The 12174-nt window shown below is 40.1% G+C and overlaps 1 protein-coding gene across 1 annotated transcript in view; it reads right to left on the bottom strand.

Annotated features, from left to right (window-relative positions):
• The window catches only part of zgc:85932 (uncharacterized protein LOC405875 homolog), a 28206-nt gene extending 16236 nt beyond the window's left edge, over positions 1 to 11970 (bottom strand). The window contains exons 1-6 of the mRNA XM_050067996.1: positions 11650 to 11970; positions 6315 to 6384; positions 3363 to 3481; positions 2846 to 2979; positions 880 to 1048; positions 655 to 726 (exon numbers count right to left, since the gene is read on the bottom strand). Of these exons, the coding sequence (XP_049923953.1) occupies positions 655 to 726; positions 880 to 1048; positions 2846 to 2979; positions 3363 to 3481; positions 6315 to 6384; positions 11650 to 11886 (801 nt within the window). The 5' untranslated portion in view covers positions 11887 to 11970. The remainder of the gene's footprint in view (positions 1 to 654; positions 727 to 879; positions 1049 to 2845; positions 2980 to 3362; positions 3482 to 6314; positions 6385 to 11649) is intronic.
• Between the last annotated feature and the right edge of the window lie 204 nt (positions 11971 to 12174).

Below are 12174 nucleotides of genomic sequence, written 5' to 3'. Positions count from 1 at the left end.
TTTCATAAAAATGTCGCACTAAAAATATTTCGTTAAAAAATATCTAAAAAAAAATGTTGTAAAAATATCTGATATAAAATCTCATAAATATGTCATAATAAAATATTTCGTAAAAATATCATAGTATAATATTTCATAAAAATGTCATGGTATAATATGTTGCAAAAATGTCATCATGTAATATCTAATGAAAAACGTCACAAAAATGTTATAGTCTTATATCTCAAAAAAAAAAAAAAAATCTCATCAAAATGCCGTAGTAAAATATTTCATAAAAAAATCTGATAAAATAGTCATAGTAAAATATCTCATAAAAATGCCATAGTATAAATCTCATGTAAAAAGTCACAAAGTGTTGTGGTATAATATCTCATAAAAAAATCATAAAAAAATATCATGGTAAATATCAAATAAAAATGTCATATAAAAAGTCCAAGTTTGTCATAAAAAGTCATAGTGTGTGCACTTTTCCTGTGCAGCCCTTAATCATAAGCTGGCTCCCTAAAATGTCACTCAGTCATCAAACATTTGAAACACCTGATCCAAGATTTAATTTCAAAAGCTCTTAAATGGTCAGTCTAGCTGTTATGTGTCTACAAATTTCTCACAGAAATGTGTAAACTATGTAACCTGTCAATAGGCATCTCTATTTACCTTCTCTATTGCAGTCAGAGAGTAGGCGTGTTTGTACATGATCCCCAGTTCATTCTTTTTTTCCAAAGAACCCTGGAGGAAAAAACATCCACCCACAGTCAGGACAGAAGGAAAAGGTATAATAACACTCATGTGACTCATCTCATACAACACTCTGTGATTTAAACTAGACCTAACAAGTCCGTTCCCCCACATGTCACGCCACCGCGATCCTCCTCACTGTACCTGGCAGTTGGCACAGTTGATGAGTGCTCCTTTAGCCAGCTGGTGTCTGAGGAAGGACGGCAGGTTTCTCTTTGTGCCAACGCTATAAACCTCAGTCACCCCACCCGTCATATCAACCATGGCTTCATGAGGATAGCCCATGTCCAGAGCTCTGTAGCCACCTTTCACCCTAGGGAGAAAAGACACGAGGAGGATTAACACATCAGACAGATTCCAGACAGATAAAAAGCTGAACAAACAAGGTATTGTAAGAGAAATTAATTTCCTTTCAAAAAAACATGACAGGTAAATAAATTAACAAATAAAGAGATTTTCAGTTTTAGAAATCAGAAAATCTATTTCAGTATTTAGGATGTTCTCTCCAGTATGTTTGTGTGGTGCCATACATGTTATTCCACAAACATGGAGGCAGACTGACTGAGGGAGATCTGTGAAAGTTTTCATTTCAGCTGGACAGACAAAACAACTGCACAGTGTGTACAAAAGGTTCCACAGACAACATTTTTCCATGTTTGTTATTCTGGTTAAGGATATTTCTGGTGCTACCTGTAACTGGATGAAGCAACAATAATTATTTTAAAAAAGCCACTAATTACAGACTTTTTGCAAAGGAGCATAACATGAACGTGAAATGTCGCTAACAGGCAGACTACATCTCTGCCCTACCAGCTGTAATGTTAAGTGCACTCAATGTGACAGTATCGAGCCAAACAGTCAGCATCCTGATAAATTTGCTTCCTTAAGTTCATTCTGAGGGTGATGTCGCCCTCATTGCACACATGCATGCTCGCTCACACACCCACGGACATTATGCTCATTTTCAGGTTCATACTTGTGTCTAAGGTTTCTGCTGGAACATGTTTACATGTTTTAATAGTCCCTCTCACTGTCTATGCCAACACATTCTCACTCCCATCTCACCAAGTACTGATGCTTGGTCATTGACCTGTCACATCAAAATATGATGCTCTAAGTACCTTCCTGTGTGTGTTCTGGATGATCAGGGACCGTGTGAATTTCTACTTGTTAAATGCATACAGTCTTTTTCAAACTTAAATTTGGAATTTAGGTTGAACACTTTGTTTTTTAGGTTTACTTCCTTTTAGAAAAAAACTTCAAATAAGTATGTTTGTCACTGACATGATGTAACATGATGTGACATACGTTGCATAATGTCGCATAGCATTCTAAGCATACTAGCGCACTAGTTAGTTATTAAAATAACTTGAATGACTTTTGGCTTCACAGAGGAAACAAAAAGACGTCTCCTGGGTGAAAATCTGGGGTTTGTTTGACCCATTCACCTCCACTTCTTCTCACCCTATGCACACTTTCTAGCTCTTTTTACCACCATACTTGGCCAAAACATTAGAAAAGGCCACCGCATCTCATACAGTTGCTAAAGGGTGCCAAGGTCACTGAATAAGCATCTGTATTTGACACGTTAGGAAAGCAGCCGGGTGTTCTGTGCTGGAACACCTGTATTCGCCCTCTGTCTGAGATGGTTCTATTTAACGTCTCTTAAAGCCCCCCTTCAGAAAGGGCCCAGTCTGCTCTGATTGGTCAGTGTTTCCAGGTCTTCCATATCTCGGCGTCTTTGCAATGTCATTGCAGCTGGAGATGTACTTTTATGGAGAATAGCTACAATTTCTACTGCTGAAAATCACCAATAAAAGCTTCTAAACACACCCAGACGTGCTCCAGCAGGAATATGATCCGAAATCAGGTAGAAATTTACAACATGTTTCTAACAAGAAAAAATCCTCTTACAAGCCAGGGCCTGATAGTGGTGCAAGGCAAAAGTCAAAGGGTCCACACAAAAACATTAGAAGCACTTTTGATGAGTTGCTGATTGTAAAAAGTGTCCCAGTTCATGGGATGTAATTACCCTCACATTACCTCAGCAGTTAGATCTAAGTGAGATAATGATTTTCACTGACGTGCACACTGATGCACAGGGACTCACTTGGCGTAGGCCTTCTCCAGCAGGGAGCTCCAGAACTCATGCCTTTCCGGGGAGCTGAGGTAGATCAGTTTGTTGTTCCGAGTTGGCAACAAGTCATCTATCCTCACCTCCTCCCACTGACCATACTGCCAGAACTGCAGAGAGAGAGAGAGAGAGAGAGAAAGAGAGAGAGAGAGAGAGAGAGAGAGAGAGAGAGAGAGAGAGAGAGAGAGAGAGAGAAAGAGAGAGGGTGGTGTCATTTTGTTACAATGCCAGTGACCTGTTTTCATCAACTTTTACAATGGCCATAAAAAGTCAGCATGATAGTTTCAAACATTTTCCAAAATCTGCTATCATGCAGAAATTGTTATGAAAATTCCATTGTTGTCAACACAAAGACAGACAGAGACAAGAAAGATTTGAAGTTCCTTTGTGTCATTGTCCCTGTATTTTAAACCCCAGACTGAGAATTCCACCTTGTAAAACAAAGAGGTCTGCTCTGCGCAGAAAACATGTTAAGCAGCTTTCAGGTATTTACCCTGAACATGAAGCAGCCGTTGTATCCTTTCTGGAAGCCCTGTCCAAGAGGCATGACCTTCTCGAGCAGAAAGCGATGCAGGGAGAGGGACGCGATGGCAGAAAGCAACCAGCAGTCATCTGAGGAGGATCGAGAAGTAAGTTAGGTGATGATTTAAATTCTGCATGTCAACACAATGTCATGAACTGTTTATAAGGTGCCATGCCATTGTTCCAAAGGCCCAAAATTCTTAAGCCCCCTTAGACCAAACTTTTAATTTATTGGACCGAAAGCCCATTTCTCCAACAGCCCATTATCCCAAAAACAAACAGCCATTGCTCTGGAGTACCATTTCTCTGAAAGTTCACACTGCATGTAGTTAGTTTCAGTGTACATTCACCACAGCCTTGTTGAGACACGCAAAGTTTCAATCTTTCCTGGGCCTTCAAGAATTTGGGTCATTGTAACAATGGGCAGTCCCTGTTTAGAAGCCCTATTTCTCCTCCATATGCAGTCGTCTTTTGCCCAAATTTGACACAAACTGGTGCATCCTCTTCAGCCCTCATTCTCCCATAATCCATTGTTCGCTGGCCACTTGTTTCATGATATGCATTCAGAAAGTGTCAAATGACTGCATTGGGTTTAACAGGTATATGTAACCTGAAGGAGAACGCAAGTCAAAATTAAAATCACCTTTATAGGCCAACTATGTGAGCACATACAGTACAAGGAATTTGACTTAAATAAAAGGTGGGGAATAGAGAGGACTATCGTGTCCACAATAATGTGCAAAATAGTTGTGAAAAATACAGTTTACATTATAGAAATGTTCTAAGTTGGGACCATAGCTCTACAAAGGGAGCTGACCAGTCATCTTTGATGCCAATTTGCCTCTAAGGCTAACAAAGGTACTGCGACACAAATATCAAATACCATATTTGAATAATATTATCTACAGTTGGGGCAGTTAAGTACACTGCTTCCTGCTGACTCATCCCCTTCACAGTCTGTATTTGTGTCAGCAGCAGCTGTAATTCTTCATCAGCTGCAGGTGCATCAGGTTTTATTCATGCACCTGCAGATCTGTCACAGATGGTTTCACCTCCGTGGAGCTGCATTATGTTGTTTTGCAGGCCACATCAAAGTGCTGATTGTCAGACTCTTCAATAACTAACAAACGCTGCTACTTGACACACAAACTAATATAACCCCACTCAATAACAGTGTATGTGATTGTGATTCTTTTGATTTATAGCTGGGGTAGGCAGTTTAATTTTGGCTTCATTGGAGCAAACATCCCATAATAAAGTCTGAGCAAACTAGAGTTTTGCACCTTCTCTTATCTCTTGGCTGAGCAGATGAGTTGCAGGCATATCTACAGTTAAACAAGATTAAATAAACCAGTATCTGGGAAACACTGGGTCACAGTTTAAAGCACGTGTAAACGCCCATGGTCGTCTGGTGGGAGGGGCTTAGGATAGAGAGAAGAGAGCTGAAGAAGGACGGTGTATTTTGAAATTCTACCGTTTATAGGGGTGTAATGATCCATCGATCCAAATCGATAAATCGATTCAGTGATCAATGATCCAATCTCATCGATGCAAAATGAAAACAATGATCAATATCATCATCTTGGGGATACGCTCTTATTTTGAAAATCTGTGTCACCCTCAAACAGCTGCAGGCAGACGGCAAGCAGCCAAGAGAAAGACGATGAGGACAACATTATTTACTCCGGAATAAACTACCAGTGTGGAAATATTTTGGATTTTGGAGAAAATACAGGTCAACAGGTGTATGGTGTTTGTGAACAATTACGTTATCAGATAAAACACAACATAACTTTAGCTGTCTAGACCGGCATCTCACTCCGCTAACTTTAACATCAGCTTCTCTGTTTCATCAATGACAGTCTGAAAAAACGTGCATGCAGGCTGAAACTCAAATGTGCAGTTCTGTCGATAGATGCAATGATGAGTAAGAAAAATAATAACGTTACGTGTCATTCGTTAAGCTATGAGTCGAGGAAAAACTAGTCCACTAGCCGCTAGGCTAATTTATGCAATGTAAACATGCTTACGCTAATAATGGGTGACTAGCAAAAACCGTTGTCTGTGAGCCTTGACAGTTATTGAGCTGAATTTGACACTTGTTAAACAATGTTGTTATTAATCCATGTTTTATGGCTGTTGGGAAAAGTTTTCCTTTAGGCCAGATAATACTGAAGTTTAAAAAAAATGATCATAGTTCTGGTTCAAATGAAAAGATTTCTTCCAGATAGGTCATTCTGGCAGAAAGCCCTGAAGGTTAACTTTTCCCATGTGCTGTGTAATGCGTCAGTGGATTCAGTTTAAATTAAACTTTACTGCACTTAAGCCGTTACAGTTGATTTATGTGTGTTTTTTATCTTTTATGGCCAAAAGCAGAAAAGAATGAGGTTGCAGCTTCTTCTGTAACAGATTGTGTTAAATGGGCAGATAATATCGTCTCATCTCGATCATAGGCCCCCTAAATCGCATTGAATTGAAAACGTACCGTGGCAGACTTTGTAATATCGGAAAATATTGCATTGTTGTTCAAAGAATCAATGTAATATTGTATTGTGATGAAACCAGTGATTTACACCCCTAACCATTTATTTATTTTCTATTTGCTTTTTCCAGATTTTTGCCTGCCACACCTTTAAAGTTGCTTAAAATGTGTTAATATGGTTTTGTGTTTCTCCTGTAAACATAAAACTAAACAGAAACAACATAAAGTATGTGAAACGTAACAGGAACCATGACTCTCTCTCCATGAAGCAGACTACATTTACCCAAAGGTGGGTAAATGTACCCACCTTTGTAATGTGCACTTCAAAGGTCAAAGGTTAATGCTCTCTATTCAGCTGTTTTCTGGGGAAAAGTGTAGCTTGTGCTTCGTGGACTCATCATGTCTGAACACTATTGTATTGTACAGCAGCTGTCTACTTACTGAGGTTTCCCTGGCGGACATCCAGATGAGAAGCTCCATCAACTATGAACTGAGGTGATGTGCAGAGCTCCTGGGAACAGCAGGGAGTTTGATGATTAGTTGACCAAAAGGAGAAGGCAGAGGAGTCAGAGAAAAAAACAGAAAGCAAATGAGAGAGAGGATAGAGAAGTAAACAGTCAAATGAGAACCACCAGGATTTAGGGTGCTACGCCCATGTGAGTGGCAGCCAGTTATTACAGTTCAGCTATCAGAGCAAAGTGGCATAAACTCGGCACAATACCTGTTCTTTTGAAGGAGTACTTCAACAGTCTAACGTATAGTCACACGACAGGATTGATATTGGCTTAATATCTTTGCAGTGTTGATAATTACCATTTTAATCAGGCTGTTCTAATGCTCGGTTCGTACATGAAAAGTAATGCACCATGATTTGTATATAATCCAAGTAATCAGGAAGGTTGGAATCACATGACCAATGCACTCACGGGAGTACAGAAGGAAGCAGTATAAAGACCCCAAGTCTGTGTAAGGACGCAGGTTGGGGTGGTGGATTGGTCAAACAACACAGGACTTTCCCCCAGGACAGTGGTTTTCAACCTTTTTTGTGTCAAGGACTCCTTAACTGTTGAAACATTAGGTCATTAGGTCACCATTTTCAAGAGACAGATGAAGCCAAACTAACGTGCAGAATTCACACACACTGGTGGCCAAGGCTACTATACAAGTTGCCAGAGTGGGAGCAATTGGGGTTCAGTATCTTGCCCAGTGATACTTTGACTGTGGACAGGAGGAATCAGGGATTAAACCAATGATCTTCCGTTAAATGGATGACCTGGTCAAACAAGTGAAGCACTTTGTAACACAGTATTGGAAAGGGCTGTATAAATAAAGCCAGACCGTTGTGGTGAAGAGGGAGCTGAACCAGAAGGCAAAGCTCCCGACTCACCAGTCCATCTATGTTCTGACTCTTACCTATAATGGTCATGAGCTTTGGGTAGTGACCAAAACAAATGAGACTGAGGATACAAGTGCCTAAATTGAGTTTCCTCCGTAGGAAAGCTGGGCTCAACCTTAGAGACAGGGTGAGGAGCGCAGACATCTGGAGGGAGCTTGGAGTAGAGCTGTTGCCCCTTTGGAGCCGCTGAGGAGAGGGGTGTCTGAAACACCTTGCTCAGCCTGCTGCAGATGAATATGGATGGCTGGATGTATGCATAATAGATATTTCACGTGCTTTGATGCAAAATTACTCAGAAATGAACTGACTGACACTTTGTCTAGCCAACTGAAACAGAAATGTGACAGAAATAATGAGATAATATTTCATTATGGACTCAGTAGACTGTACAGTATGTAAATATGAGGGAGAGTCCACAGTACCTGTCAAACAGGATTGGTATATCCTGGTCATTAACTGTTCAAGTGTCAAACCACCGGCCTGAGAGCCAAACAAATCTGTGACATCAGGTTTTATTTGCTCTGGCAGATACTACTGGCCTTTGCGATTTGGTCTGGTGATGCCAGGCTATGACAATAAACTGATAAACTTAGGACTGGCAACCTTCTGACATACATATACCAAAAGATAAAAGGGGTAGTCTTTAACTGAATGTCCATTTTAGTGTGTCTTTAGTGTGTCTTGAAAGTTCACTTGATGTTAGACAAGCAGACAGAGTAACAAGTGCTCTCTCCTCCAGTGCGCTTTTGTTTAACCTCACCGTGTGTTGATGAAATGATGATGACACTTTTATACAGCCTGACAACATTTTTCTTTTTGAGCCAACAAGTCTAAGGTTTTCTCAGGTGCCTTGATTCTTTTTACATACTAAACTTTATGACGTTTTATCTGTTTGATTTTGTCATTTTCATTCTTGTTGAGGAATCATGTTCACCCCCAATTCAAAATTACATATTTTTCCCTCATAGCCATAGTGCTAGTTATATAATCTAGATTGTTTTGGTGTGAGTTGCCGAGTGTTGGACATATCAGCTGTAAAGATATCTGCCTTCACTTGAACATAATGAAACTGGATGGCACTCGGCTTGTGATGCTCAAAGCAACAAACATGTATTTTGGAGTGAACTGTCACTTTAAGAGACAAACAGGATGCAACAACGCCACTTTAATCACACAGGTGATTTTTACCTTCATACTATCTCCTGCTATACCTGCTCATGCTGAAGTCGACAAATATATTTATTTAATCCTGTCTATATTACAGTTCATTCATTATCACTACTGTACACCTGTCAACCACAGTATTCTATTTTATATTTCTTTCTATTTTCAACTTATGCACTATCTAATGTCTTTATGTATGTCTGCCAGCTACAGATGAGACAGACCAGGACGTTCTGCACATATTATTAACTTGTCTGTCGATATTCAGTTTATTCAGTAGCACCTGAAGGCAAAGTTTAACCCATAAATTGATATGGGTTGATGTTTACTTTTCTGTAATCTTCTGTATTCTTCTCAGAGCAAAGAAGAAGAAGAGAGACGATGGAGAGGAAAACAGTAACACGAGGACAAACAAAACAGGATTTAGCGCGTCAGAACAGCACCATGCAAAAGGGAGTGTCAGCTACTTATTTAATCAGAACATGTGACATAAACTTGGCACAGTATCTGTTCTTTCTTCAACAGTCTTACTCAGAGTCACAGGAAGATTTGCATTAGTTTGTGCAGTATTGCAAAGTGTATGATAATTATCATTTTTGTAGACGTCCGATTAATAATTCTAAACATATTTATGATAATCTCAAGTTAGCAGAAACAATCCAACAGCAACATAAACTACAGCCTCTCTGGAAAACATGATAACTTTCGTGAAGGATAGATGCAGGGCCGCTGTGTAAGACTGCGTTAGCTATAGAAATAAACTTGCACCTGAGTGTAGGCCTACTACGTAGCACCTGGAGGCAAAGTTTAAAGGTTCTGTTTGTAACTTTCAGAAAATCCTTGTTATTAGTTCAAATAGCAACATCTGGGCTACCCAGGGCAGGATAGGAAATCAAGCCTGAATGTTTCGACCATTTTCTATTTGAATTTTGAATTTCAGTGTCCATTGACATTCAAATATTACAACCCCCTCTGACAAACAGTAAGTATAATAATGTCAGACGTAACCTGTGTTGTCTGCTATTCCAAATAAAATACAAACATATTTTCTTTGATTTAGTGAAATGCGATGATGGCAGGGGCAGCGGAATATTGTGAAACAGGTACAATAGGATACCGGTATTAGACCATCTTTCTATTGATTAATACATTGCCCAAGATATGATCATAATTGGTTTGAACAATTCTTCCCCCATCAGGAACAATGTGTTTACCTAGACATACCTCTTTCTAACCCACAGTACTGACACCTTTGACTGACCTGTTAAGTCTTGTGAAAACAATTTTATTATTGAACTCATTCTTGACCAGGTACAACATACATACTAATGCACTGACATATCTTTCGGCTGATGCATGCCCAGGATGAAATGCATCTCATTTGTGTGTATTGGTGCTTTATGTTTCATAGTTTTATGGAAATATAAATTGAGGAAGTTGTTTTTGGGGAAAGTAAAAGAAGGCAGAGGTAAATCCAATAAAGTCATACACATATGTAAGTGCCATAACAAATTTAAATTGGCTGAATAATTCTGGAGTGGCACAGTGGTTAGCACTGTTGCCTCAGAACAAAAGGGTTCCTGGTTCAAATCCAGGAAAGAGCCCTTCTGTGCATAGCTTGCATGCTCTCCCCATGTCAATGTAGGTCAATGTAGGTTTTCTCCGGGTACTCCGGCTTCCTCCCACAGTCCAAACACACACACACAAGTCAATTGGTGATTCTAAACTGGCTGTAGGTGTGAATGGTTGTCTGTCTCTATGTGTTAGCCCTGTGATAGTGTGGTGACCTGTCCAGGGTGTATATATGCAGCTGTCAAAGTACAGTAGAATTACAAAGTAGCATTAAATGAAAATATTGAAGTAAAGAAACAAGTGCTGCAAAACTACGCATAGGTGCAGAGCTTGTACTAAGTTAATTCACCATGGTCCAACATAAAAAAGTAAGATGAACTCCTTGACCAGGTACAACATACATGCTAATGCACTGACATATATTTGAGCTGATGCATGCCCAGGCACTAATTATAATATGTATTCAAATATGCTCAAAATATTCCCTCCAGTATATTGATTAAAAAAATATAAATATTTTTTGTTATGCAGCAACAAGCAACAACACACCACCACCCAAAGTAATCATTAGCAAATGTAATCATAATCATAAATAAGCATGACAAATTGTCATTATTTTCACTCTTGGTGTTAGTATTACAGTGTAGCTACTGCAGAACTGTGTGTGGTTTGTCCAGGTTATGTTGCTGTACTTCAGCAGAAGCCGTTGCTTGACTACTGTGTGAACAATCAATGTCAAACACTGTACAAACACTGATCTCCCTCTCTATTGTGTTACTTTCAACATGGGTGGATTACTATAAAAGGGCCTACTGAGTTCAGGCCCAGGGGCCCGAAGTGTCAGGGGGGCCCCTGGCCTTTATTTGCAAAATGTCACTCAATATAACACATTCAGACCAGAAAGACCAGAAAGAGAATCAACATGATTACAAAAAGATGCAAAGGAAAAGAGAAACAAAAGAACTACAAAATGGACAGAACAACCACAAAGGGACAAAAAAGGACTACACAGCAACACAAAAACACCAATAAAGTCACACAGATACCTCTGAGACCCAAACAACCACAAAAAAGATGCATAACCGCAACAAAGACATGCAAAGGCATCACAAAGTCTGTGTCTTGCTCCTATGAGATGGTGGAGTCCTTTGCATATCTGTGCCCAGGGGCTCATTATCTCTTCATCTGCCCATGACTGCCAAATTATTAAAAAGTGGAAAACTAGAGTGTAATGTGAGTGTTATGTAGGTGTTATAGCTGTCTACAGTTATAGTTTTTGTGAAAAGTTAGTATGTCATGATGATAAAGTAATTATAAAGTCATAGTGTGCATCTTTCCTGTGCAGCACTCAGTAATATGCTGGCTCCCCTAAAATGCCATCCAGTCATCAAAACTTTTAGATTCCCTGATTTAATTGTTCAGCCGTTTAGTTTCTAAAAATTTCCCCTCAGGTTTATTCACCCCAGACCCCCCTGGAGAATTGGGTCACACAGGGTGATAACTGAAAATGACCTGCCCTGTTGCATGCAAAAAAAAAAAACCCCACTGGAAATGTAGCTCACACTTTATTACCTTTAATTAAATGTATTTAAGTTTGTATGCGCCACAGCAGAGGAGGTTTAAAAGGTTTCACCCTTTCTTTACCTTTGGTCGTTTCCACTCCACCCCGGACTTCATCTCCAGCTCTCCCCGGGGAAAGTGATAGTCCACGAACAGTCCGTCCACGCCGACCGAGTTGACGTGCCCGTCCTCCACGGGCATGTCCCTGGTCATGAGGTCATTGAGCCAGCGGCGGGACTGAGAGCCGAGCAGCTCGTCGGAGCTGACCGAGTCCGCATCTTCGAAGGAGCCTTCAGAGGACAAACTCATGGACTTAAACATGTTGGAGATGTATTGTGTTGCCTCTTCGGCAATCTGTACTGAGCTTCCGACTTCTGCCTCTCGCTTAAATTATCAACAAATACAAAGTAGCCACGCCCTGTGGGAGCTGTAGACAGGTAGATGCTCACCTGCGCGGAAGGTGTGGGTGGCTGTTGCTGCTGAGTTCACTGCGGCACGGTTTTTTCAGTCCCCGTCAGCCAGGCGCCCCCACGTTTCTCCACTTCAGTTTACAGATTCAACAAATACAAAGCCACCCAAAAATAAATCAAAGGTTCCGATATCTTTTTA

Source organism: Epinephelus moara, chromosome 2 (assembly GCF_006386435.1).
Source record: "Epinephelus moara isolate mb chromosome 2, YSFRI_EMoa_1.0, whole genome shotgun sequence".
NCBI classification, from domain to species: Eukaryota; Metazoa; Chordata; class Actinopteri; order Perciformes; family Serranidae; genus Epinephelus; species Epinephelus moara.
This window is presented reverse-complemented; position numbering and strand designations above follow the sequence as displayed.